This window comes from Peromyscus leucopus, chromosome 10 (assembly GCF_004664715.2).
Source record: "Peromyscus leucopus breed LL Stock chromosome 10, UCI_PerLeu_2.1, whole genome shotgun sequence".
NCBI lineage: Eukaryota > Metazoa > Chordata > Mammalia > Rodentia > Cricetidae > Peromyscus > Peromyscus leucopus.
This window is the reverse complement of record NC_051071.1, coordinates 78935832-78963807: the sequence shown is the minus strand read 5'-3', so window position 1 is coordinate 78963807 and position 27976 is coordinate 78935832. Positions and strand designations below refer to the sequence as shown.

Here is a 27976-nt window from a genome sequence, read left to right as displayed (position 1 = left end):
AGAAATATCTGTGTTAGGTTTTATATTTACAGATGTTGCCAGGTTGAAGTTTCCATAGTGGCCACTTACCATATCCTACTTAATAATTGAAATAATGAGGCAATGCCTAAGTCTGCAGTCAAAAAAGCTGCCTCATCTTCTCCCAGGATTCCTCTCGGTGAGGTTTTTAGGAGTCTTAATATGTTCAGATTTACCTTTCTCCTCAGTATATATCTTCTCAAGGAACTACAGAAAAAAAAGAGAATCTCCTCATTAGAAAGCCACACAAAAGCTGTACAGCCCTCCTGCTATAATACCCCAGCTTAAAAGCTTCATTCTCACAGATTTCCTTACGCTAGACAAAATTTTTAAGTTGATAATTTGAGTGACGTTGGTCTTTAGGAAGGGGATGCTTAGCATCAGAAATACTCTGGCTGAATTCACCCTCATTCTGTGCCCCAGGCTGCCCCAGCTCAGCAAAGGCTTATGCTGTTAAAGACCTGGGATCTATCTGGGTCACTGTGGACAATGTATAGACACTGGTATATGTACATAAGAACATGTTCCCCTGTTGTGGTGATATTTTATTTGTGCGCTAACAAATAAAGCTTGCCTGGGGATCAGAGGACAAAGCCAGTCACTTTAATATTAAATATAGAGGTCAGGCAGTGGTAGCACATGCCTTTAATCCTAACATTCGGGAGGCAGAGATTCATCTGAATCTCTATGAGTTCAAGGCCACACTGGGAACAGAGCCAGGTGTGGTGGCACACGCCTTTAATCCCAGCACTAGTTAATCACAGAGGTCTGAAGGTCTGTACAGACAGACAGGAAGTGCTAGAGCTGCGCGGAAAGAGGAAGTGATGTAGCTGGGCAGAGAGAGGAAGTGAGATGGCAGGGCACAGGAAGGTATATAAGGCATGAGCTTACAGGAAGTAGCTCTCTCTTGGGCTGAGGATTTCCTAGCGGTAAGAACTTGTGGCTGGCTTGTTCTATTCCTCTGATCTCTCAGCTTTCACCCCAATATCTGACTCTGGGTTTTTTATTAATAAGACTGGTTAGCAATTCATGTTACACCCTATAACATATGTGAATGCATGTATACACAAAATTCATATACATTATGGGTTAGAAAGAATAACTGTTCACATATATTTAAGTGACAGCATGTAAATACATACACATAGATATGTTTTGTGTGTATGTATGCCTATGTATATAATTTACATTTAATTATTTTTTCATTTTCTTGAGACAGGGGCTCACTCTGCAGCCCAGGCTGGCCTTGAACCCACAGCAATCTCCCAGCTTCGGCCTCTTGAGTGCTGGGATTACATCTGCTGGCCACATCTGACTTCATTTACTATAATGGATCCTCTCTTTTAGATGAAATGTTATCGATAAGATAATAGCTATAGGATATAAGAAAAAGGGAAAGTGTGAGAGTCTGGGTGACTGGTGTCCTCAGAGGGCTCAGCTTTTTCCAGGGACACCATCTCTCTGGAGTTCGTGCAGCAGAGAGTACAGCCAGTGTGTCGGGGATGTTCCTGTCTGTCCCGGGTTGATCTATGTGTGCATCAAGAGAATGAACTAACGCAACAGGGACGGACCTGAACGGAAGAAAGCTTTGGCGGTGTAAATAGTAAGACACATACAGCCCAGGCCTGAGAGTGTGGCTCAGGAAGTAAGAATGCCTGCTGCACAAAAATATGGATTTGAGTGGCTGACACCCATGAAAAAGTCAAGCATGACCAGACATGGGCCGGCATGCCTGGAACTCCATCACGGGGGAGGGGGACATTGGAATAGGTGACTCCCAGGAGCTCACCAGCCAGCCTAGCCAAAATAGTGAGCTTCAAGGTGAGTGAGAGACCCTGTCTTGAGAGAATAAAGCAATGAGTGATAGACACCTCATGTCCTCCTCTGGCCTCAGTGGGCCACACTCACACACACACACACACACACACACACACACACAAAACTTAAAAATATGTTTAATATATCACACAATAACAGTGTATATATATATTATATATATATATAATATATATATCACAATAACAGGCATGGTGGTACATGCCTATAATCCTAGCACTGAATTGGAAACAAGAGGATCTTAAGTTCAAGGTCATAAACAAACAAACCCACCAAAAACAAATAAAGGCATATATATATATATATATATATATATATATAACACAAAAGTATATAAAATGCACAACATAATAAAGTATTAAACATATTTTACATACCCTACATATAAATAAATAAACTTATGTGGACTTTATATGCAGATCAAGTAGCTACTGCATGTATGTCAAGCCCAGTATATATATATATATATAGAGAGAGAGAGAGAGAGAGAGTACAGAGTAAATATAGCTAGTGAGTCTGTCACTGATGCTCAGAGCTAAAGGAGACATTCCATTGAATGCTATGATGGAGTGTTTTTTTTTTTGTTTTTGTTTTTTTTTTTGGTTTTTGGAGACAGGGTTTCTCTGTGTAGCTTTGCGCCTTTCCTGGAGCTCACTTGGTGATGGAGTGTTTTAATCCTCAATCTCTGTCTCGTGCTATAAACTTACCTAAAGCCAGGCTGGCTCTGCGAATGTTCAATATGTTCATTTATATGACATTAAATATAAGCCAATGTTAGTTCTATTACTCGGGAAATAGAAATCCAAGTCAGGTGTGAGGGCAGATCAGAGGGACCTGAAGTTCAGGGCTAGCTTCAGGTACATAATGATTTTGAGGCTAGCTTGGGCTACATAAGATCCCATCTCAAAACAATAACCATGGGGGTTGGGGAAGAAAAAAGAAGAAAGAAAGAAAAGAAATCTAATGGGTCGTCCTAACAATATCTGAGTGCCTTGGCTCTTCTGTCCTCTGAGGAACCTGGCGGGTGTGATGATGGACTGATTGTACACAACCTGCTGTTAGCTGTGACTTTGGTGACATGCCTATGTCCAGCTGTCTGGGTGCACAGCTTTGTGCGGTCGGCTCAGCTGACCTCCCGCTGTGATCTTCAAGTTGGAGGTGTGTGTGAGCCTGCACACTGTGGGAGAAGGCTGGAGTGCCCTTTACACACGACAGGTCAAACCTTCCGGAACAGGGAGAGGGCAGAACAGAAGCCTGGAGGTCTCTGGACAGAACTTGAACCACCGTGTGTTCCCGTTAGAACAGAGCTCACACTATAGTGATACAATCCTAAGTGCCAACTCTGTCCTTCAACCTGAAAGTTCAGGAGACTTAGAGAGTTCCTAGAGAACTCAGAATGTCTTAGGAACAGGCTGTGCTGGGCACATGCTCTGCACCTGGACTCCATTCCCTTTGGTCCCAAGGAGGGTGGACTTCAAAGCAGCGGGAAGACGGACCCAAAGGGCTCCATCTGGAAAGTGATGGTGAATTCGTTTGTTTTTGTTTTTCAAGACAGGATTTCCTGGAACTCTCTTTGTAGACCAGGCTGGCCTCAAACTCAGAGATCCACCTGCCTCTGCCTCCTGAGTGCTGGGATTAAAGGCGTGCACCACCACCACCGCCGCCACCACCACCACCACCACCACCACCACCACCACCACCACCACCACCACCACCCCACTCATAACATTGAATTTTTATTTGACCACTCCTTCTGGAGGCTTATGGATGCAGGGAGAGGACTATCTGGTTATGTTAGGTTACTTCTCATCCACAGCTGTCTTCTTCAAAGCCCTCAGCAGAGTTCTGTAATAGGACTCTTCACTCACCCTGGGCATCCTGTAGCCCCTGCTTAAAATGAAGTCCTTAAAGGCGGCGGTTCCATGCAGGCCTGTGAGCAGCTCCGCCTAAAAGAGCAGATTAAAGAGACATTGGTGGGAAGCCCCTGTGCGGCCCCTCACTGCAGGCACCTCCTTCTCACTTTGAGGTTCATCAGTTAAGGAAGGAGGGCTTCAGAGACTTCTGATTTGACCCTCTTGCCCATTTCTTTTTTCCTCACACTTACATAAAGGATAAGCAACAGATTTTAGCAATTAAAAAGTTTTGACCTGGGGTATCTAGAAACTAACTTGAGAGAATCCATCCACAACTTACAGATTTTAATTTTTAATTTTTTTTTTACATTGACCTGGTGAGGGAATCAAATGAGGCGTCTCAGTGGCCCCACAGTGTACAGATCTTAATTGCAAAGGGCACACCGATCAAAACGGACTTGCTTCAGTCCAAACCCTCGGAATATCCAGCACTCCTCTGATGTTTTTTTTCTTTATATTTATTTCATATTCTAAAAGAGGAAGTAGAAATTTACATCCTGCAGTTCAACTCTCTAAGGTCACTTCACCATGCAAACCTAATCAGTCAACTATAGTGAAAACTCCTGAGTTCCTGGCAAGACTGTCACAGTGTCCATCCCCTGCTAACTCACCACTGCAGCAGCCAGGACTCTGTGCACAAGCTAAATCCTCCCTCCGGCATTATTAAGGTGTGATTTATCAACGCCAGGCGGGGCCTGGTGCGGGGAAGGATCATAAGTTCTAGGCCAGCTTGAACTACATAATGCAAGACCATGCCTATATTATAAAAAAATGTTGTAGAACAATTCTATCATTTTGACTCCTCCCTGTGTCTAGATCTCCTAATGAATAATTTTTAGTGTAACAATTGTATCAACCATATTGCCCAAGTAGAAGAGATGCTACCTCTTCATTAGCTGACAGACACTATAAATAGCTTTTGCTGTCAGAATAAAATATTATGTTATGAATTAAATTCCCACACATTTGGGCACTCCTAAACCATGCACTCAGAAATTCTACTGTTATTTATATCATTTTGAAGTTTATTCAAGCATGTTGTGCTTATAGATCTACGGCAAGCCTCACTCCTAAAAAACAGTTTTTTATACCCAGCATTGGAAAACAGAAAAATGTCTGCCCACCAGCTGCCCTAGCTTTCCGATCTGCAGAGCAGCTTGACAGGCAATTACTAACGAAACATCCACATCTGTACATGGTTTTACTTTTGCATGTGTTTCCCACCTAGTATTCGGAGATACTCTGGTCTGTTGTAAATGAGAAGAGGTCCACAAATGTGCTCATCAAGCAGGCAGTGTTGGCGCACGCCTTTAATCCCAGCACTGGGGAGGCAGAGCCAGGCGGATCTCTGTGAGTTCGAGGCCAGCCTGGGCTACAGAGGGAGATCCAGGACAGGCACCAAAGCTACACGGAGAAACCCTGTCTCAAAAAAAACCAAAAAAAGTGCTCATCAGAGTCCTGTGAAGCATGTGTCAACACCTCCCTGTTTCCAGAGCGACGGCGATGACCTTTGCTCCAGTAGATGCGTGTACACAAGAGACAGACAAGCACGCAGCTCATCTACAGTGAAGCAGGACCACAGTCGGTGATGTGGCCTTGCTGCCCTGTCACCTCAAAGTGTTTGACTCTTGTCCCCTCTCTTAGCGATTCTGTGGCAACTGACTTCCAGAAATGAAACTTCCCAGGTGCAGTTTTGAGTTCCTGGATCGTTCTCTCTGGCCGAGAGGAAACAAGTTCTAAACGTAGTTACCTGAAACTTCATGCCATGACACCAGTTCTGAGCACTGGGGTTGGTGGTCCTTCCTGGTCACCTGCCCTTTAAACCTTTATTCACAGAACACATTGTTCCAAAGGGTAGCAGTGGGCTGAGGGCCGAGGCACACACCTTTAATCCCACCACTTAGGAGGCAGGGGGATCTCTGTGAGCTTGAGGCCAGCCTGGTCTATGTATGGGGTTCTAGGATAGCCAGGGCTACACAGGGAGACCCCCTGTGTCAAACACAAAGTGTTAGGAGTGCTGCCCCAGTTGAGAGGCACCGGTGCCTACCATGAAGTCAGAACTCAAGTCTCGCTTATTACGTGCTCCCCACAATTCACCTTGCCTTTGCTGTCGCTGAATTTGACACACACACACACACACCCTGAGACGTTGGGGGAACCTCTAACCAGGCAGTGATCATCTGTGGCTCAGGCAATCAAATCTCAGCACATGTACCTACCTGCTCCCGAGGATGCTTTTTGAAGCCGGCGTCTTGGGCTTTGTGTGAGACCTTGGGGTCCACCAAAGGTTCATCTGCTCTTCGCTTCTTCCACAAGTTGGTCTTCAGATACCAGGCTCCGAACCTCATCTTCACCTGCTTCGGCTTACGAGGACTCTGGGGAAAGTGACATAATTCCAGGGTCGTTAGCGGCCAGTGCTTACTTGTTTATTGGTTGGTTGGACGTTTCCATAATCGAAGGCTCATCTTATGAAAGGCATGTCATTGTTTAGAATTTGCAGCTGGTCTATTTTACAAAGTTTCAATGTGCTTTGATTTTTTTTTTATACGAAAGAAGCATGAAGTATTCATAAATTAGGAAAACAGAGTAACGCCTAGGAACACGGCCTTTGGACGCAGACAGACCTAGGCTTGAACCCAGTAGTTACGAGTCCATGGGCACACCACTAAAACTATTTCTCAGTGAAACAGAGATAACAGGTACTAACCCCATAAGAGTATCCTGAGGATTATAGGAGCGAAGGCGTGCAAAGCAGGTAGAAATCAAGTAAAAATCACGTGTTTCGCCTACGGCTGATGACCTTGAATAAGACTCAAGTGAACCAAACTACTAAGTTAAACTTACTAAGCCCAGCACTATGCTGAGCCCAGGGATCACTGTATTATCTTTGAGCAAACGGCTCCCTAGCCCTAAGCTTCTACCCCTTTAATGGAAAGAGAGAATGTGATGGAGGAGCGGATCTCACTCTCTTTTTTCCTGCGTCCATAGTTGTGCTCCGAGGATGTAAAGAGAGCTTCAAGCTGGCCCCAGCCAGACGCTGTTGACCACAATGCTGCAGACATCATGCTGCAAGCTGTCTTATCACAAATATCGATTTAACTCTTGGGTGGGACACAGAAACCTGGAAGCACAATTCTGTCTCTGTCCTCGCATTTATGTTTTTAAGATTTTTTTTTTTTCACGTGTGAGGGTTTGCCTGCATGTATGTAGGCGTATCACATGTGTACCCGATGCCTGTGGAAGCTGAAGAGGGCATTAGATCCCTGGAGCTAAAGTCACAGATAGTTGTGAGCCACCACGTGGGCGTTGAGAACTGAACCCAGGCCCCCTGCAAGAGCAGCAAGTGTTCTTAACCACCGAGCCATCTCTCTAGGTCCGTGTGTGTGTGTGTGTGTGTGTGTGTGTGTGTGTGTGTGTGTGTGACTTGCTTTAAATTATGTGTATGTGTAGATATGTGCACATGAGGACTGGAGCTGAGGCGGCCAGAAGAAGGCATCAGTTTCTCTGGAAGTAGTGTTACAGGCAGTTGTGAGCTACCTGATGTAGGTGCTGGGAACCAAACTTGGGGCCTGTGGAAGAACAGAGCCATCTCTCCAGTTCCTGTTATCAGCATTTGAACTATGTAATGGAAAGTGTGGGACGTTTGGGAGTTACACAGTTTGTCTAAAACGTCAAATATGGCAGCTGATAGGGGGCAGTCCCCCCTAGGGCTGGACTTAGCACCCTCTTTCCAAGCATCCTGACCTCCGTCCGCCTTCTAGAACACGCCCATCACACTCCTGCATTGGTTCCTCCTGTACTGCCTTCCTATACCTAGTTCATGCTATTTCTGGTCATGTCTGCCCTGACCACCCCATTTAAAAGTCTGCAAACCCCACAACACACCTGTCGTCTTTGCCTGCCTGGCTTTCAGAGCGGCACTGGCCACTGTCCGATGTGCTACGTCTGTTTTCGCCGTCTGCATCTCTTTGCGCCCCTGGAATGCAAGCCTGGGAGGCTGTTCTCCACTGTGTCTCCCTAGCCACTTAGGACCACTTAGGATCTGGGCCACTTAGGACACAGCAGGTGCTCTACAAATATTTGCTGAATTACAGTACTGTTTCTCAACTCTGCCACTGTTGACATTGGGGATTTGATCAGTCCTTGCTGAGGGGAGGTGGCTGGCCTCCTCACGGTAGGATGTCTAACGTTCCTGGTCTCTATCTGTGAGAGGTGAGTGGCAGACGCTGAGTGAGCTGAGTGAGGACAACACAAAATGCCGCCTGCAAACGTTGCCAGATATCCTTGGGCGGGAGCGGGGAGGGTGCAACATCTCCCTCAGCTAAGAGCCACTGGCTTAAAAGAAGGGAAACTACTTGTTTTAAATAAGATAAGTAATGAAAATTTTTTGGTCTGAGTTTATCAGATGTTACTGGACTGGACATTGTTAATATATATATAATGGAGTTTTTATCTGAATTTGTCAAATGTTAATGGACTAGACATCATTAATGTAATTTTTGGCTGTATATATTGTATATACTTATTGGACAGTTTTTCTTGTATTAGTTATAAGCTTTCTTTAATTTTAGACAAAAAGAGAGGAAATGTGGTGGTATTGTGTTCCCCAAAATATTGTGTGGGCAGAGGGATGGGACCCAACCGAAGAACAGAACTTGTTCATTTCCTAGTGACCTTCCATGATTCAGCACAAGCATAATTTCCTCTTTGAAGCCTTTAACAAAGCTGCCCACACCCTATGCTTGCTGGATCGACCATTTCTCTTTACATGTGTACACACAAGACATCACACTGTTGCGGTTAATCATTGCCTGTTGACTTCGCTAGACTGTGAGTCCTGAGTGTATGAAGTAGGACTCCAGGTCTGTGCCATTTGCCACCGTTACCTTTGAACAACAGATGTTCAGAAATGCCTGTTGAATGAATCCATAAGCAGACGGAGGAGTCGGCAAACAGAGAGAAAAGAAAAAGGGAAGAATAAAGGCACACGGTGCTATGAGGGATGGAAAGCAAGAATATGATCATCTCAACCAACAGACCTAGAAGGAAAAAACTTCCATAGCAAAAGTGAACACATGCCCTCGTCTAAAAGGAGACAGAGGCCCCCACAGGGAAAGGGGGCTTCAGACAGACAAATCCATGAGCAGAGCTAAGGTGGGAGAAGGAAAACCAGTTCTAAAGAATATCAGAGGGCCGAGTACAGCAGTGCTGGGAACTCCATGTGCGATAGAAACTAAAGACGGGGACCTGCATTTCCAGAATACAGACTGACTCCCCCCCCCCCCCACTTTCCACATTTGGAACACACACAAAAACAATAGCCTGCAAGACACTGGGCCCCAGTCACCAGGACAGTAATTCCTGGGAGAAAAGGGACGAACAAAATAAGTGCCATAATTGCCTGCCGACTGCAGAGAACGAGTCCCTAGGGCACGCGGGGATGGGGAGCCCAGAGGCAGCCTGGGGGACTCTCCGAATTGAGGAAACAGGAACCCTGAGTCCAGGGAGATCGAGGCAGCGGAAGTTAACAGCTCACAGCAGAACAGATGCAGAGGGCAAGGGTGAGGTGGGGTAGGGGGGTTGTCCCCTCTCTGCACATGCATAGGAAAGCAGGGGTGAGGTGGGGTAGGGGGGTTGTCCCCTCTCTGCACATGCATAGGAAAGCAGGGGTGAGGTGGGGTGGGGGTTGTCGCCTCTCTGCACATGCTCAGCAAACCACCCAAGATCAAGGGAAGAACCCGCTAAAGGCATAGAGGCCAAGTGCCTGGGAGTCGCATAGGGCTGGGGTCGGCAGCCTCTTCCTCCTGGAAGACTTCTATGTTCACAGGACCCCTGGGAAGAATACACTTAAGGTCTTACTTAGTACTAGGAAATAATTAGCCCTTAGTTGTTTCTCAAATCTTAAAAGCAAGACCCCCAAAGACCAGACTTTTCCAAATAACTTGATTGTATCCTAGAACAAATCTCAAAAATGTCTATAAAAATGCATAAGTACCCAAAACACCCATTATGGTGGAATCTACAATGTCTAGCATCCACTCCCAAAACCACCAGACGTGGATCGATGCAGGAAAACATAGTGTATCTCGAGGAATGAGCGAGATCGTGGGAACTGACACAGAGCAGATCCACGGGCTCTGAAGAGAAGACGGCAGAGCGGTTTCTGAACTGGCAGCTCATACGTTCCCGAAGATGACGTGGAGGTATGGAAAGCAGACGCACATCGGATGTCTAGACACAAAGATTGTAATTATGAGACAAAACCACAAACGTTTCAGGGGGGAAAAGTCACAGAACTTAAAGACCTATCAACAGAAAAACATGAACAAAGGAGAAAACCCTTGAACAGAAGCATAGAGCCGGGACACAGCTTCAAGCCTCCTCATGTGCAATTCAAATGTAGGGAAAAGACTGAAAAACCAAAAACAAACTTGAAGAACTTACGGTCAAAATTTTTTCTAGAGGAAGGGACTGGACCTGCCTGGACTGAGTCTACCAGGTTGATCTCAGTCCTCAGGGGAGGACTTGTCCTGGAGGAGGTGGGAATGGGGGGTAGGCTGGGGTAAGGGGAGGGGGTGGGAGGGGGGAGAATAGGGGAACCTGTGACTGATATGTAGAACTGAATGGTATTGTAAAATAATATATGTATATATATATATATATATAAATTTTTCTAAAGTTCATGAAAGAAGAACATTGTACACATGTATGAAAATGTCAAAACACACATTATTTTGTACAAATAATATGTACTAAAAATATTAAAAAGCAAAACAAAAAAATCTATGGCAATTATAAGTCCATAGATCGACAAGGCTCAGTGAAGCCCAGCACAATAAATCTGAAAAGAAAGGTGTGAGTGTGTGTGTTCAAAAATATCGACAAAAAGAAAAATGTAAAGGGACCAAAGAAAACAGCACATTCGGAAGAACAGGTCAAGCATCTCATCAGGTGCATCAGAAATAATTCAGTCAAGACAGTGGAGCGACAGCTTCAGGATACTGAAACGAAAGCAAAAGCTGTGAACCTAGAATTCTGTACCCACAAAACACTGCGTGTGTGTGTGTGTGTGTGTGTGTGTGTGTGCGCGCGCGCGCGCACGTGCGGATGTGTGTGCCCATGCATGTGTGTGGGTGGAAGTGCACGCGCTTCTGCTCACATGTACAGGGCAGAGGGACAGCTCTTCACCAGTCCTTACTTTTTTTTTTTTTTTTTTTTTCAAGACAGGGTTTCTCTGTGTAGCTTTGCACCTTTCCTGGATCTCGCTCTGTAGACCAGGCTGGCCTCGAACTCACAAAGATTCGCCTGGCTCTGCCTCCCGAGTGCTGGGATTAAAGGCATGTGCTGCCGCCGCCGCCGCCGCTGCTGCCACCACCACCCGACTCAGTCCTTACTTTTTATTGCTTGAGTAAGGGTCTCTCTGCTGTCCACTGCTGAGATGCCAGGCTACCTGGCTCTGAGTTTCTGGGGACCCCCCCCCACACACACACCCTGATGCCACCATGTCACCGTAGGAGAGCTGAAGTCTCAGACGCATGCTGCTGTCTGGCTTTAGATGGGTTCTAGAGACTTAAACTCAGTTCACTGTGTTTATGCATCAAGCACTTTAAAATTGCACACACTCGATTCTGTTTTTCTCTTCGGAGAACTAAAACTACATGGTAAGACGTGTGGAGAAAAAGATTGCAGGTGATTCAGAGCTAATTAGAGATAATGTGCTGTTTTTGACTGTGAGGGAAGACACTCCCCCTCAACCCAGGCACTTAAGTCTCTTGCTCCCTCACACAATGAGGCAGGTACGTTTGTTTGCATGACAATTGAACAGAAAGTTCAAAAGACCGTATTGTTGGGGCTCCCCAGGACATTCTCTTTAAAATACTGCTACAATTCTTCTTTCTCCAGCTTCCAAATTTGGAGCAACATTCGTTTATGTTGGGCAGGAATGTGATCAAGAAAGGCGCTGTGGGCTGGAGAGAGGCTCAGAGGTTAAAAGCACTTACTGTTCTTCCAGAGGGCAGGGGTTCATTCCAGCACCCACTCTGTTCTCTCAGGGAAGGCTGACCATCCAAGAAGAACTTGTCCTGCAGAAGGTTGACATGGACTCGTAACCACCTGTAATGCCAGGGGATCCAATGCCCATGGCCTCCACAGGCACCCCCCCTCATGTGTTTATATCCATACACACACCCCTAAAAATTATTTTTAAAAATTCTTAACAAAAATGATGTGTGGTCAATTCGATTCAAATAAGAACTCTTTGGGCATAAGATTTACAATGGTCACAAACATTATTGTATTACTCTTGCTTATAAATAATAAGCACTCATTAATATTCCCATAGATGTTACAGTTTTAACATAGGAAACTCATAAAGATTCTCTGAAAGTGGGTAGTCAGTAACAATTCCAAATGATATGTCTTCTTCATATAAACCACTATGATAAATATTTAATATTCTCTTATCAAATATTTATTTAGTATGATGACACTCTGAGAGGTCTACTGTAAAGAGCCAGAGCCCCAGAGGACCATTAGTCAAGAACACTTAGGGCTTTAACACAGCTCAGTTTCTTTAGGTTTTGCTTGTTTTCCTGTGGTCGCCTGGGTTTTCTGGAGCCGCCTCTCATGGTCTGGTTTATGGCACAACTCTGCCTCCTGCAGTTGACTTAATCCCAAACGCTTTTTCAGCTCTCACCCTACCTGGTTTCCCCTCATCTCGGGAAGTGCATCACAGCTGTGTCTGGTCTGATAGTCGATGTCAAACTGCTGCAGAATGAACTCCTCATCGATGGGCGAACTTCCCTACAAGGACACTGCAGGGCATGAATGGAGGGCAGGTGGCCCGGAGCTCCCTGCCTCCTACCTCATCTCAGGAGGTGCTGACCACTCCTGGGCAGCAGGGAGTTTGGAGGAAAAGACAATACTCCAGAAGCATTCACTGGGGACCAAAGTACCCGGGAACAGGGTGGCTTTGGCAATCTGAGAGACCGCTTTGAACCTGCAGGAAGTCATGAGTCCCCGGGGAAATACTGTGTGATCAAAAGCAAATTTCTCCAGCACTTTGTAGCAGTGACATTCGTAGAGTACTTTCCATATGTATTTAAAAAAAAAAAAAAGTGCATGTGTATGCTGCTATGAATCTATGCCACATGTGTGCAGGTGTCCTCAGAGGCCAGAAGGGGGCGCTGTATGCCCTGGAGCAGGAACTGTGGGCAGTTGTGAGCTGCCATGTGGGTACTGGGAAATGAACCTAGGTCCTCTTAGCCACTGAGCCATCTGTCCTGGCCCTCTTAAGGGGAGCTGTCCTCTCCATGACCCAGATGAAATATGCCATTTCAAGAATATTCTGTGCTCAGAGTAACCCTGTCCTTTCCTGCCCCTGGACACAGTGGGTAGGGGCAGAAACAGACACACTGAGTGGTTCAGCAGGGTGAATCTTATCCTGTGACGTGGCCTAACACTGAAGGATAAACTAGAGTCAGAAGAATTCCACTTTGGCAGATAAAAATTGGGAAACAGAGAGGATGAGTCGAAGTCGGAGATGAAATAGCATTTACAGAGAGGAGCCGTGAATCAGTCAGAGCCTTGAAGGGCCACAGCAGGACTAGAACAAGGCTGGGATGGTAACGAGAAGAAACAGAGCAGGCACAATCGATGACATGAAAAAAAAAATCAGAAGGAAATGTGCGAGTTAGTGCTGGAGACTTACACCATAGACCGTGAGACATAAGAATTTAGGGACATACGGGACTCTGGTCACTGAGACTGGAAACGCAGCAAGTTGGCAGAGCAGCTGAAGTGCCATCTCGGGGCTGGTACTGTGGTGGTGTTTTGTTTTGTTTTCCTATTATACGAAGAACTTTAATGACCTGGGTTTCTTCAGACCCTCCCAGGCTTCTTCCACTCAGCCAGCTGTAAAGATGAAATGTGTATAAACCAACTCTGGAGGAGCTGTCAGGACTTGAGGGGGGGGGGGGGGTGTGGGCGGTGTGGCTTAGCTACTGCGGCACAAACATGAGGACTGAAATCCCAGCATGGGCAGACAGATGGATCACTCGGGTTTGCTGGCCAGCGAGGCCAGCCTAATCGGCAAACTCCAGGCCAGTGAGAGACCTGTGTCAAATAAAATTGTGTTTGGCATCTGAGGAGCAACATTTGAGGCTGTCCTCTTGCATTTGTGAGTATACATACCATACACCTACACACCATGCACATACACCAGAGAGAGAGAGAGAGAGAGAGAGAGAGAGAGAGAGAGAGAGAGAGAGAGAATGAGAACTAAGGAGTTTGCATTTCAAATATCAAAGCTCTAGATCAGAGTCCTAGAAAGACTTTTTCGAGAAAGTCATCCCATGAAACAGTTCCCAGGATTATTGTTTATCTTCTCCAGAAATTGACTTCGTTCTTTTTCTCTCTTTTTAACCTGAAATTTAATGCTCTGTCCTGGTGTGAGTACACACAGGACGTCAAAGGCCACGGCACGTATGTGGAGATCACGGGGCAACTTCTCTTCTTCCACCGTGAGTATCCCAGGAATCAAATCCAGGCCCTCGGGGTTGGTAGCAAGCGCCTTCACCCTCAGAGCTCTCTAGCCAGTCCCTCGTCTGCTCCATCTTCAAAGTCTCATCAAATCCTCCATCCCACCTGACTTACCGCCTCCTCTCCCGTGGAAAGTGGCGCTCTTCCATCCACCGGTAAAGGTGGCGCCATCACCGCCCAGCCCGTGGATGGTCCTTTAAGGAGAACTAAAGTCTGGGGCTTGTTTCTTATGATCTGCCGTAGGTAGCTGTTCTGTGACTCATCTTTTCCCCTCACCAATGCAAACTTGTGTGTGACGTTTGATGTTTTTCCTGGTTTATGACAGTTCCTTTTATCTTGTTAGAGAGGACGTGGGACCCCAGGTGAGGATGAGGGGTGCTGCTCAGGGGTCTTGGGCAGAGCGGCTGGGATTCAGCTCTCATTCGCAAGTAGAACAGAAGGTAGGAGCGACAGTTACAGAGAGTCGGGAAGGGATGCTAGGTCACTTCTTCCAGAAGTCAGGAAACAGGACCAGCAAGAAGGAAGGCTCAGTGGAAAAAATGGCTGATGATCGGAGTGATTCTCTAAATCCTCATGAAGGCTGATGGAGAGAAGAGACTCCACAAGGCTGTCCTCTGACCTCTGTCCTCTGACCTTCAGCTGATGACCTGAGTGATTCTCTAAATCCTCATAGAGGTTGATGGAGAGAAGAGACTCCACAAGGTTGTCCTCTGACCTCTGTCCTCTGACCTCCACATTCTCATTGTGACATGCACACACCCACACATACATACCACACACAATAACAACAACAACAATAATAATAATTAATAATAATTGATGTTTTCAAAGGCAGACACAGACTTCTCTGCTATGCAGGAAAGCTCTATGCAGCCATCTTGGAGATGTTCTCTAAGGATTCTTAAATTTCCCACTCAGGTAGAGGCGTCTCCAGTGGTAGAAATGAGGAAGGGGTAGGGGCAAACATTCTCATACAGCCAGACTGTGAACAGGAGTGCCATGGGCAGCAGGTAGTGAACATCATCCCCCTAATCACGGTGGTCAATTCTGACACAGACACACAGCCCATGCAGTGACAGGAAGCCCTGGATTCTGCCCTGTTGGAAAAAGGTTTCTCTCTCCCCACCAGGCCTCACACTGGTTCAATGCAAGCCTAATTAATTTTGGTGATGACTTTTGGCATCCCTTGGGGGAAACGAGAGCAAAGTCAGATAGAGGGGTCAGCAAGACTTGAGGACAGCACCCAAGAGCAGGTTAGCTCTAGATCTGACTGTGCCTGGGTCTCCCAGGACTTCTGGGTAATTCTCCTTTCTCCTTCAAACCCGCTGAATTACATTTGGGTCTGAAGGATAGCCACTTGCTAACGAAATAGTACTAGATAAATACACAGACTAGGGCTGGCCCTATGGCCCAGCTGGTAAAGGTCCTTGTCAACAAGCTTGATGATGGGCTGAGTTCAATCCTCAAGACCCACATGAGAGAAAGAGAATCAACTGTCACAAGTTGTCCTTTGTCACTGTGATATGTGCATGCATACACACACACACACACACACACACACACACAAAGAGAAAGAGAGAGATAAATAAATGTAATGAATATGTCTATAAAATACTTTGATTAAAAATTACTAATGCATAAAAAATCTGAGAGGGATGTAATACTGGAAGGTCTTAAATCTGGGGAAAAACATCAGGAAATCAAAACTCTGCAGAGACTTGGGGTGAGCATCGGTAACTGCGGTTCTTGGTGAAGTCGAGGAAAGCCCTGAAGACCGCGGCAGAAGTCCCACGCTTCAGAAAAGCCCCTGAGTCAGCACAGCTCACAGGCACTCACAGCCAAGTGTGTCTGGGAGTGTGAACTGAAGCGGGAATGAAGGATGGGGAAGAGTCCTGCCACTAACGTGGGAACGGAAGCATCAAAGCCACATCCACGCGAGCATAGAAACATCAATATTCAAATTAGCTCCAAAGCTTACAAACTTTGCAGAAGTTGCCTGTTCCCAAAACTCTCTACTGTTGGTGCCGGTACAGACCGATTCCAATGCGACTGACGATTTGAGAGTTTGACTCTGACAACGTTTACTAGAAGTGACTTAGAGCTGGATGCATTTCTTCAGCACTAGAGCCTGAACCCAGGGCCCCCCTCAGGCACTGAGTGTGACTCTTGCACACTGAGCAACAGTAACTTTCGGAGTCACTGCTAACTTACAAGAGCTGTGGCCCAGTGGCAGAAGTCTCGGACTCCTCTGCGTATGTTGTCATGGAGGAGGCTGTCTTTATAGAGAGAATTCGCTTCGCTTGGCTTTTCTTCACAAAGCCACTGGCCTGAATGTGACACCGGCATCTTCTTGGGTCTAAAGACAATGAGATCATCAAAGAATTAAAGACGGGGATCGATGACTCCCAGTGAATCTCAACCGGTATCCCTGGAATGAGATCAGACCTCTCAAGGTCTCTGAAAGGTCATGTGAATTATAGCTTCAAAGGCCACATTCCCCTCGTCATGCTAGAAAGACAAGTGTGTCATGGCTAGTCATACTGATCAAAACCTCAGAACATTAAATCCAGTGTCATGTTGCCTTTTAAAGTTATGAGTGACACGTATTGATACATGTGCCATGTAGAAGGCGCTACACTTGAAGTTGACCTGTAATCTTAAGAAGACAGAGAACCATTGACAGTACTCTTTCCTCTCTGTCTCTCTGTCTCTCTCTGTCTCTGTCTCTCTCTCTATGTCTCTGTCTCTGTCTCTCTCTCTCTGTCTCTCTCTCTCTGTCTCTCTGTCTCTCTGTCTCTCTGTCTCTCTCTCTCTCTGTCTCTGTCTCTCTCTCTCTCTCTCTCTCTCTCTCTCTCTCTCTCTCTCTCTCTCTCTCGCTCACACACACACACACACACACACACACACACACACACACACACACACACATCTCTGATGTCCAGTTCATCGATGTCTGGTCGATTTTAGCTGTCTGATTCTCTGTTCTGTTGTGAAAGGCTCTCACTGGAGTTTCTGTATCTTCTATCTATCCTCCCAATCCCGAATCCTTTATTTAAATTTCAGGCCAAGGGTTCATTGCTAAATATGAGTCTGAGCATGTCAAACACAGTCACCCATCATCCAGCTCATAAGGTTGGGAGCCGCTGTGGAGGATGACGCTAAGCTTCGGGTCCTCCCTCCTCTACCTCATAAGCGCTGAGATTACAGCCACCTACCACCGAGTTCTGTTTATCTGGTCCCAGAGATTAAACCCAAGGCTCTGTGTGCCCTAGGCAAGCACTCTTAACTGTGACACAACCCCAGTTCACATATCCTTTCCTGAGTGAAGCATTCCCACAGGATGGCCCCTCAGCCTACCCTTTCCTTCAGATATCCATGTATTAACTTGTCTCCTGTCCAGTTCAGAAATATTCCTTAAGCACCAAATATGTGCTGGAGAGTAAGCATTAGAAATCAGTATTCATGAAAAAAAGAAAAAAAAAAAGAAATCAGTATTCAGCCGGGCAGTGGTGGTGCATGCCGCCTTTAATCCTAGCACTGGGGAGGCAGAGGCAGGCGGAGTTGAACTCACAGAGGTGAGTTCAATGCCAGCATGGTCTACAAAGTGAGTTCCAGGAAAGGCACCAAAATTACACAGAGAAACCCTGTCTAGAAAAACTGAAAAGAAAAAAGAAAGAAAGAAAGAAAGAAAGAAAGAAAGAAAGAAAGAAAGAAAGAAAGAAATATCAGTATTCAACTGTAAATACAATCAAAATCCCTGTCTTCACATGCCTTCAACTGAGCAAGACCGACAGACTGAATGGGGGATGGGGCGGACAAACATGCCAGATGCTCGGGAATGGTGGAGAGAAAAAGTGACGGGCAAAGGGCTGGAGAGGATGCAGAGAAGCGACTCATTTCTACAGTCTCCCTGCTAAGCGACACCGAGCACAGACCCAGCAGAGGAAAGCACCGGACCACTTAGCTATGAGAGCGGACGAATATCAAATATGAACTATCCAAGTGGACGAAGAACAAATATGAACTATCCAAGTGGACGAATATGAACTATCCAAGTGGACGCAGGACACGTGTAGACCGATGTGACTTTAGTCGGCACCAGGGAAGTGACAGCCAGGTGTGTGAGGGGATCTGTCAGGCTCCAAGTGACAAGCGGACTCCAGGACCAGTGAAACGGCTCAGCAGCTGAAAGCACCTTTGGCCAGGCTTGAGAACCTGAGTTCAATCCCCAGGACCCACGTGGGAGAAGGAGAGAACCAACTCCTGCGAGCTGTCCTTGACCTCCAAGTGTACCCTGTGGCACACATAACCCACACAAACTAAAATAAATTAAAACGTTTAATAAAATTAACGTCAAAAAGGGTCGGGGAAGTGGCTCCGTGGCTCCGTGGGTAAAGCACTTGCTGCACAAGTGTGAGGTCCCAAGTTCAAATCCTCAGAAGGCACACCAAGCTAGGCTGAGCAGCAGGAGTCTGTAATCCCAGTGCGCTCACACGGAGGGAGGAGGCAGAGACAGGAGACTCCCCAGAAGCTCACAAGCCAGCTGCAAACATCCAAGAGACCAAAAGACCCTGCCTGAAAGAGGGTGAAGGTGAGGAGCCACACCTGAGGTTCACATGTATATGTCTGCCCTGGCATGCAGGGTCATCCCTATAACAGAGAGAGAGAGGGAGAGGGGGGGGGGGAGGGAGGGAGGGGAGGGAGAACCTGTGTGAGCTTTTGAAACATCAAAGCCCCACACCTAGTGACACACCTCCTCCGACCAGGTCACACCTCCTCCGACCAGGCCTCACCTCCTCCGACCAGGCCTCACCTCCTCCGACCAGGCCACACCTCCTCCGACCAGGCCTCACCTCCTCCGACCAGGCCACACCTCCTCCGACCAGGCCACACCTCCTCCGACCAGGCCACACCTCCTCCGACCAGGCCACACCTCCTCCGACCAGGCCACACCTCCTCCGACCAGGCCACACCTCCTCCGACCAGGCCACACCTCCGACAAGGCTTCACCTCCTCCGACCAGGCCACACCTCCTCCGACAAGGCCACACCTCCTCCGACAAGGCCACACCTCCTCCAAGGCCACACCTCCTCCAACAAGGCCACACCTCCTCCGACAAGGCCTCACCTCCTCCAAGGCCACACCTCCTCCTCCAAGGCCACACCTCCTCCGACTAGGCCACACCTCCTCCGACCCGGCCACACCTCCTCCGACCAGGCCTCACCTCCTCACCCTTCCCATGCTCTAGTGACTAAACATTCAAACATATGAGCCTATGGGGCCATTCTCATTCAGACCGCCACACAAGTTCATAAGCTATTTTGGTGACACTAACAACAGACAGTTTGACTTCCTGGAATAGACTAGTAGCGCTAGTAATACTAGTAGTACTAGTAAAATAGAGTACTTTAGATTTCAGTCATTGCCATTTGGTGCAGACTGCTGTTGTTCTAGAAGCAAGTGGTTACTATTTACTCACTATTTACTGAGCTGTGGAAGGCGGAGGAGAGAAAGGAGTTTGGTTTCCGTCTGTACCGTCTGTGATGTTCATTCCAGGTCCAAGGACAAATCCTGGATTGCACACTTGTCAGTGGCCAAGATCACTTGGGTGTGAATGTACAGGGGAAGACATCAGAGACCGAAGTACTTCAAGGTTTAAAACAAGCAAAACAAAACAAAACAAAAGACAGCCAGCACTACATAGGAGACCCTGCCTCAAAATAACCAAAATAGAAAAATAAAAATAAATAAATGGAGGAACCAGTCAAAGCACTATGAGAGGACCATGAGATAGGAGGAAACTAAGGGAAAAGAATGTTCCAGAAGCTAAAGGAAGAAAGGTCATGAGGCTGGGTGTGGTGGTTCACACGGTAATCCCAACACTGGGGAGTCAGAGGCAGAAAGATTGCCATAAGGCCAGCCTGGTCTACATAGTGAAACCCTGTCTCAGAGAGAAAAAGAAAATAGTGTTATGGGAAAGGTGAGGTCATCAATTGTGTCAGTTGCTATGGAAACAGTTGTGTGTTAGGTCCCAGGCAGAGCCCCTGTCCCCAAATGATAGTGCTGGTGACCATGTCCTAAACAGAAGGACTTTGGCCAGGTAAACAGAAGGACTGTTAGGTAAACAGAGGCCTGGATTCAGTTACTGTTTACCAGGAACCTTCTTGAAACCAGCAGGAATCTCTTTTCCTTTAGCCAGCCCCAAAGGCCGACTCCCTCTGGCAAGAAGGACATCTAGTTCCCAGTCGATCCGAGCAGCCTGCATCCACTCAAAGCCCCGATCCTGTTCGCCGTCATATCAAATCCACTTGCTTTCCCACCGTTCTTCTCCCCCCCCCCCCATAGCTTTGGCAGTTTGTCGCCCATTTAAACCTTTCTACCCGTGCGGCGGTCCAGTCTGGTGCTTCGCTGTACCCTCGATGACTATGTGATGGTCAGTGAACACTTGTTTAGTAACTGTTAGGCTTTGAATGGGAAATGCACCCTGTCAACTCGGGTGTTTAATACTTGGTCGCTAGCTGGAGCTGTTCCGATTTATGGAACTTCTGAAAGGAAGGTTAGAAGAAACTGTTGGGGGCAGGGCTTGAGGGATAGAGCCTGACCCTGCTCTTGACCCAAGCTCTCTACTTCCTGCTGGGCTTCCGGTGACAGGCAGCTGGAGTACGTTCCTGGTGCCTTGGCTGTGAGTCTGCCCTATCCCCACGCCTTCCCCGCCATGATGGACTGCACCCTCTCGAACTGTGAGCTGAATAAATCCTTTCTCCCTGGCACTGCTTCTGCCGGACATTTTGTCAGAGCAATAGGCCACGTGGCTGATGGGGCAGCAGAGGTCAATGTGACCTTCACCAAGGGCAAGGTCACTGAAGAGGAAGCTTGACTGCTGTGGGATCAGGAGGGAAGTGAGTTTGGATGCCTCCTTCCTTCAAAGGTTCTTCTCAGAGGAAAGGATAGAGGATCTGGCCAAGGGAACTTGTTTTCGAGAGTGTTGGTGTCACCTCATGCTCTGGTAGGGTCATGGAGGCCTCTAAAGAGATCAGGTGCTAATCCGTGGAACTTGTGTTACTCTCCTTGTGGGGAGTCTTTGCAGGTGTGATTCATCCACACTTCTGAGACCGGGAGATTATGCTGGATTATCTCGCTGGGTCACACACCATCACTGGTGCTCTTGAAGGACAGAGAGAGGAAAACTTGACACACAAGAGCGGGCCACGTGAGGACACCAGACAGAGACACGGAGCTACTACTGGCCTTGAAGTTTGGCGCGATGTCATCACAAGCCAGGGAACACCAGCAGCCACCAGAGACTAGAGGGGGCAAGGAACAAATTTCCCTGCAGCCTCTGGGGGGAACACAGCCCTGCTGACATTTGATTTCAGCTGTGACAGTCATTTCAGACTGTAGGCCTCAGAGTTGTTATTAAATGTTGTACAAACACTTCTATTGTTTTCAGACACCATTTGTGTTGAAATTTCACAGCAGCCAAAGGAAAGGAATGCATACGCTAACAGCCCAGCTCACCTCTGTGAAATGACACATGTCCTTTATGATGTGCTCACATTAATATATTACTGTTGGACTTCTTCCGAGTGGGTGGGTAACCAGCTCTCACTTGTCTGCAATGTCTGACCTTAGAGCAGTGGTTCTCAGCCCGTGGGCTGTGACCCCTTTGGAGGACTCACATATCAAATATTCATATTACAGTTCACAACAGGAGAAAATTAGTTATGAAGTAGCAGTGAAATAATTTTATTGTTGGGGGGGGTCACTGCAACATGAAGAACGATATTAAAGGGTTGTACTGTTAAGAAGGTTGAGAACCACGCCTTGGGGATTTTTCTGGGTTTTAACCACGTAGATTGCCCACAGTGAAAGCCAGATGCTGCCGTTATCATCCTACTATATTGTACATTATATCTCTACGTACAGTGTTCCTCTCTTCCAAGTCCAGGTTCTGAGCAGCTTGAAAGACAGTATAAACAGTGAGGACAGAAGCCAAAGCATCCCTTCTGTAACAAGCGGCTACCATGTTGGTGGATGTAGCGTTAGGTCCAAGAGGACTTGTTCACTGAAGACCATAAACCGGCAGACTCTCCTACCCAGTCCCCACCAGGGAGGACTCTCCCTCCAGCACAGAGAGGGAGAAGAACTTGTGCTCCCCATGAGTCCTCCCTCTCTCCAGGGGGAGAAGGGCAGAAATGAAGTGAGCAGCTCTCCCCAGATACACCAGAGAGCAAGAAATGCAACAACAACAGTATCCTTGTCACCCAAGGTCCCTCGGCCACCCTCCTCCTCAGCACCCACCGGGGAGCTCATCCAGTATCCCAGATCTATTTGTGTCAATACTTACCTTATGTCGACATTTACATTATTAAATGTATAATATGGGCCTGGGGGAGCAAGGGCACGATACAAAAGAGTTTCTACTAAGTTTCATACTTTGGAAAGTTTCAGAGAAGGAAGCAATTATGGTCCTGGTTTATACGGGCGAAGATGAGCAGGCCTTCCAAACAGAAGATTTTATGATTGCTTTAGATGACAAGCAGGTAGCCAGGTGTGGTGGCCCAAGCCTGTAATCCCAGCACTCTGGAAGTCGAGGCAGGAAGATGAAAAAAAAAAAAAAAAGGCTAGCGAGTGTGTCTTTGACAATTCCCTGTGTCATGCACATGTGCACACATGTGCATATGATTTTCCAACCAACCACTGGGCTGCCATGTTGAACAAAGTCAATTCATGGGGCTTTTTGCCCTCATCTTGTCAAAGAAAAGCTAGATGGGTGGCCGTGTATGTACATCCATGGGAGCCAAGACTTGTCTTCCTCCGCAAGTCTTTATTGCCAGTGCTTCTTTAAAGGTCTTCTAGATACCCAGGGGTGGAGGCCCGGAACTAAAATCCCAGCCTCGGGAAATGCAGGCAGGAAGATCAGGCACTCTAGGTCACCCTTGGCATCATAATGAGTTGGAGGTCAGCCTGGCCTAAATGAAACTGAGAGGTGTTTTGTTTTGTTGTTGTTGTAACTAACAAAACAAAAAACCCAAATGAGCAAGATTATTCTAAATATGATAAGGCCATCCTAGAATGTTTGTCAGGGGACAGACGTCAGCAGTACTCACAGGCACACTTGAGAAGGGCGTTTTTCTTCCAGCTTTGCGGGTCCCTTCGTTAACTTCCTGGTATCCTGACGACAAGCCCACGTGTCCTCCAGCTTCCTCTCGGGGTCCAGTGCCTCCAGCACCTGCAGTAAGAGCTACAAAGAGAAAGCAGACTTGGGGTAGGAAAGGGGGAAGACTGCAGGAAAGGGGAGCCCAATTCTATAACAAATACACAAAGTCGCTTCTCTGATGTTCCTTTTCGAATGCCATTCATCGAGCCTTGTAATGGGTACTGCGCTGCAGACTGTCTGTCACCCGGCATTTGGGTGCTCAGGCTGTGTTATGGTCCCCTGCAGGCTGTCTGTCCCCCAGTCATTGGGTGCTCAGGCTGTGTTATGGTCCCCTGCAGGCTGTCACCCGGCCATTGGGTGCTCAGGCTGTGTTATGGTTCCATCTCTTCTAGACAGACTATGCCTGGGAGCCTCCGCCCAGGCCCCCAAAGCTTGGAGTGTCTCTGCTGGACTTCTGTGGTTCTTGACTGCTGGTATCTTGGGCATCCCTCATGCTCTCTATGAATATGGTGTCTGCATTTTCCTCTGAAGAACCACCTCACTCACGTGCTGTGGGGAATACCACAGCCAGTAAAGTGCTTGCCTTGCTAGCCAGAGAGCCTGAGTTCACCCCCAGAACTCACGCTAAAAAAAAAAAAATCTGGATGCGGTGCACGCTTGTAATCTTAGGGCTAAGGTAATAGACACTCGCCTGTCTACCTAGTTCAGTGAGTCCCAGGCCAGTAGGAAACACTGTCTCGATAAAATGATGGTCAGCACCCAAGGAACAACAGATGAGGTTGTCTTCTGCCCCTAGCACACAGGTACACAGGTGCACACATATCTCAACACACACACACACACACACACACACACACACACACACACACACACACACACACAAAGAGCCAGCTCTCCCTCCCCATTCACTTGGTCCTAGTTGACCTAACCTCACCTCCATTCTCAGGAAGACCACACCAGAGCCTCAGTGACTACCTTAAGGATGCAGCAGGCTCCTGAATCAAGTGGACCCACGGAAACTAGACTGCGGGATTGGATGTTTCCGGGATCACACACACAAAAAAGAAGTGTCGTTTCTTTGCTGAAGTTCTGACGTCAAACCTAAACTGGAGATGCAGGCAGCCGGCTCAGCTCCATAGACAGACCCTGCCTCCAAACAAAGCTTAGGAGACCTAGTTGGGCGAATCAGGCAGGGAAGTGAGAGCCACGCCCCTGTGCCGTGGCCATGTGCCACGAGACGTGGTATAATCACCTCTTTATCTGAGACTCAGACCCTCTGGCTTGCCAGACTCAGTAAGGAAAAAGCCGGGGAGAAAAACCACTGATCAGAAATTTCAGCTGGAGTGGATTGGGAGCAGAGGAATGGGCTGCAGAGCTGGGGGGTTGGGGGGGTGGCAGGCTAGAGGGTCCCCAGGGCCAGGCAGGGGCTGGGCTTCGCAGAGCGAGAGGGGGCTTTGAGCAAGGGAATGGCGCACCCCAACTTGCCTGTTTAGCCCCGGACAGGCTGCAGGGGTGGGGGTGGGGAGTCACTCCTGCTCACCCCCTGCCTCATCCGGTCTGCCTTCTTCCTCAGACCTCACATAGTCCAGGATTTGTTTCTAGGCTCTCTAGCAGGTGGGAGGAGTCAAATGAGGAAACCATTCCTAGGAAAACTTCCAAAACAGCCAGCCATGTCTTTCTTCTTTTGGAAAGACAAACTTGGTGCCATTTTGAGCTATGTAACAAGGTAACTGTGCCGAGGGCCCTGGAGATGAGTCAGGAGCAGCCCTGGACACTGGTGATGCAGCAGAGTTCCTGTTCAGGCCTGGCCTGGGCACTGTGGCGGGTCCACAGCCCCCATCCCCCCAGGGCGCTCAGATTCTTTATCCATTTGTTAGCGGGTCCTTACAGAGGTCTCTTGGCCCTGGGCTAAACAGACAGAAGCGAGACAGGGCAGTTCCCTGCGTGGCTTCTTGTACCTAGAAAGTATCAAGGCAAAGTCGACTGAGAGAGCTTGAGACGGGGAGAGCCGGAAGTGCCTGTGATGGACACTCGGGTACAGGAAGCAAAGGTTAGCTGTGCGTCCCACCATTTGCGTTTCCTCAGTAGGAAAAAGGAAGGCTGCACAAAACTGGTTAAGAACCTTCACCTGGGGGTACAACCTCCTTTCCTATGAATAAGAGCTCCAGGGTCTCCTGGGCACCCAGAGAGAATTGTTTTCAGGCTCCCCAAGAGGTCCCCCCCCCCCTCAAGCCCAGACCATCACCTCAGCAGGCAGAGCTTCTTCCAGATGTGGGTAGAGAGCCAGGGGATGCAGAGCCATGTTATCTTCCACGTCCTCGAGGAATGCCTTCCTAGCTTGTGAAAGCTTGGATAACAAGGCCGCCCCCTTGGGCAGTCCATCCTGCCTCTTCTTGGGGGTCGCTTGGGGAAGTCTGTGATGAATATGAGGCAGAAAGACATCCTTGGGGCGCTGGCGTGGGCAGCAGCCTTTCCTGAAGTCATCCAGTTCCTCTCTCACAAACACCCAGTGCTGGCTGTTCAAGGATCCCGGGAACTTCAGCCTCTTGTGTTTCGAGCAACACTTGGAAGGCAAGTTCTCCAGGTACCTGGAAGACAACAGGCCAGGTGATGCCCATCCCAGGATTTAGGTGGGAGGAGGGTGTAAGGAGGCTGGCCTCCAACTATTGTGGGGTTTAGGGGCAGGGGAAGCAGACGAGGTGTCACAGGAGGCTGAGTTAATCATGCTCTGCAAGCCCCTTCCTTACGTGTTCTGCTGGGTCCTCACAACCTGCTCCCACCGCCTACTTAAGTAAACCACTGTTCTGGATGGAGCTGTACCTTTGCCTGCACGCATGCTCAAAGCATCTGTTATCCTCTGTGCACGTGTATTCTAAATGCATGTGAACAGCAGGAGGATTGCCTGCTTAAGGCTAGCCTCGGCTGCATATTGAGCTACTAGCCTTTCTGATTTTTAGGCTTGCTGCCTTATTTCCATCACCACATTGAAGCGTCTCTTCACCAGCTAAAACTTACTTTTAAGCAAGGAGAAAATAAAACCCTCCCTTTCCTGCCTCACCAACTCTACAAAGCAGTGACCTGCCTTGCCAGGACCTCAAGCAATCTCCCACCAAGGGTTCTGCTTGAGCGGAGCCTCCAGCTGGAGGGCTAGAGACTCCGGGTGTCACGGATGCCTGTGGGGCGTTTACCCACCACCCCCACAGCTTCCCAGAGTTTTCTTGAGTGCGATCAGCAGGAAATATTAGATAGAAGGATTTATAGTGGAGAATCTTGCGGAGATAAACAGATAGAAAATAAAGGATAGCCTCAAGAGGGCCTGGAACCTATTCCAACGGGCCCGGACTGTCTCTGGTCCAGGGTTTTTATAGAGACGTCAAGGGGTGGAGCAAAAGACCTCCTCCCCCAGCACAGTCAAGTGCAGGCCATCTCAGACACCTGCACTCAGGCCCATGGTCCTGATCATCCTCTATTCGGACCTGCTGGGTAAAGCCACGAGGAACCCCAGAACCGGCTCCCACAGATGCCTTAAGCTGAACCAGGGGTCTCAGAGCATCTGTTCAGAGAGCTGGCTACCCCCAAGAGTGTGTTGGAGGCAGGAGCTCAGAGACCTGGGCTAGGACAACCTCCCTAGTGGCCACTGTGTGCCACCGTTTTCCTATCTGGCCTGGGGACTTTCAACTACTTCTCCTAGGGGTTGTGGCAAAAATCAAACAAACGCATCCTTTGAGGGGCGGGGGACCCAGCACTGGGCCTTTTGCTCTATTGCAATAGTAAGGGCAATGGGGAAACTGAGAAAGGCAGCTCCTTTCTCAAGGAGCAAGGACCATGTTGGCCCCAGCCCCGGGGATCCCGGCTTCCCCGATCAGCAGCGGCGTGAGCCCCAGTGGCACCGCGCTTACCGCCCGCGGTTCCGGTGCTCCTGCTGCAGCCCGGGAGCCAAAGTCGTGGGCTGGAGCCTCTGCCCACGCTCCGCCATGGCGCCGCCGCCGGCTGCAGGACCCCTGCCGGGTCGTGGGTGGCATGTCCCGGCACGGCTTCCCAGGTCGCTAGGAGACCAGCACAGCCCTGCTCCGCCCGGACCTGCCCAGTTTGCCCCAACCGAGGCGTCCAGCAGCACGACGGGGTGCGCTGACTTTCTCCTGTGTGCAACCGGTGCGAGGGGGTAAGGATTCAGACCTGGATTTGGTCAGGTTTTCCCGGTAGAAAGGGGCGTTCATCTCCTACCGAGAAGTTTACTGGAGACCGGAGGATTTTTGTTCGCTGGTTTTTTTAAATAAATATTTACTGCAGAGAAGCAACCCAAGAGGAAAGAGAGGGGAGGAGAAAGGGGCGGAGGAGCGCCAGCAAGAGCTAACTGGAGAGGCTCTGGCACTTCCTCTGTCTCAGGCACTTGTATCTCGCCATCAAGTGATGTCCAGCCAGGGTCGCTTCCAGCTCTTGTGTTTTTAAATTCGTCAACTTCAAACCACTCGGCACACCCAGTCTTACCGTGCTGCGGGCCTGGTAAGCT

General features: G+C 48.2%; 1 protein-coding gene across 1 annotated transcript; it reads right to left on the bottom strand.

The window, feature by feature from the left end:
* Positions 1-9: 9 nt before the first annotated feature.
* On the bottom strand, positions 10-27960 carry LOC114701756 (protein FAM47E). The gene is made up of 9 exons (XM_028881926.2): positions 27366-27960; positions 25712-26054; positions 23417-23550; positions 16518-16662; positions 12468-12569; positions 11768-11848; positions 5987-6142; positions 3723-3800; positions 10-225 (listed from the first exon to the last, which is right to left on the bottom strand). Exons 1-9 carry the CDS (start codon positions 27440-27442, stop codon positions 133-135), a joined length of 1209 nt encoding a protein of 402 aa, XP_028737759.1. The 5' UTR covers positions 27443-27960; the 3' UTR covers positions 10-132.
* Between the last annotated feature and the right edge of the window lie 16 nt (positions 27961-27976).

Coding starts and splice junctions, on each gene's coding strand:
- LOC114701756 (XM_028881926.2), bottom strand. CDS start 27,442: ATGGCGGAGCGTGGGCAGAGGCTCCAGCCCACGACTTTGGCTCCCGGG. Junction 12,570..16,517: donor GCCACTGGGCCACAGCTCTT/GTAAGTTAGCAG, acceptor GTGTCCTTGTAG/GGAAGTTCGCCCATCGATGA. Junction 6,143..11,767: donor CCCTGCCCTCTGGAAGAACA/GTAAGTGCTTTT, acceptor CACTTTCCCCAG/AGTCCTCGTAAGCCGAAGCA.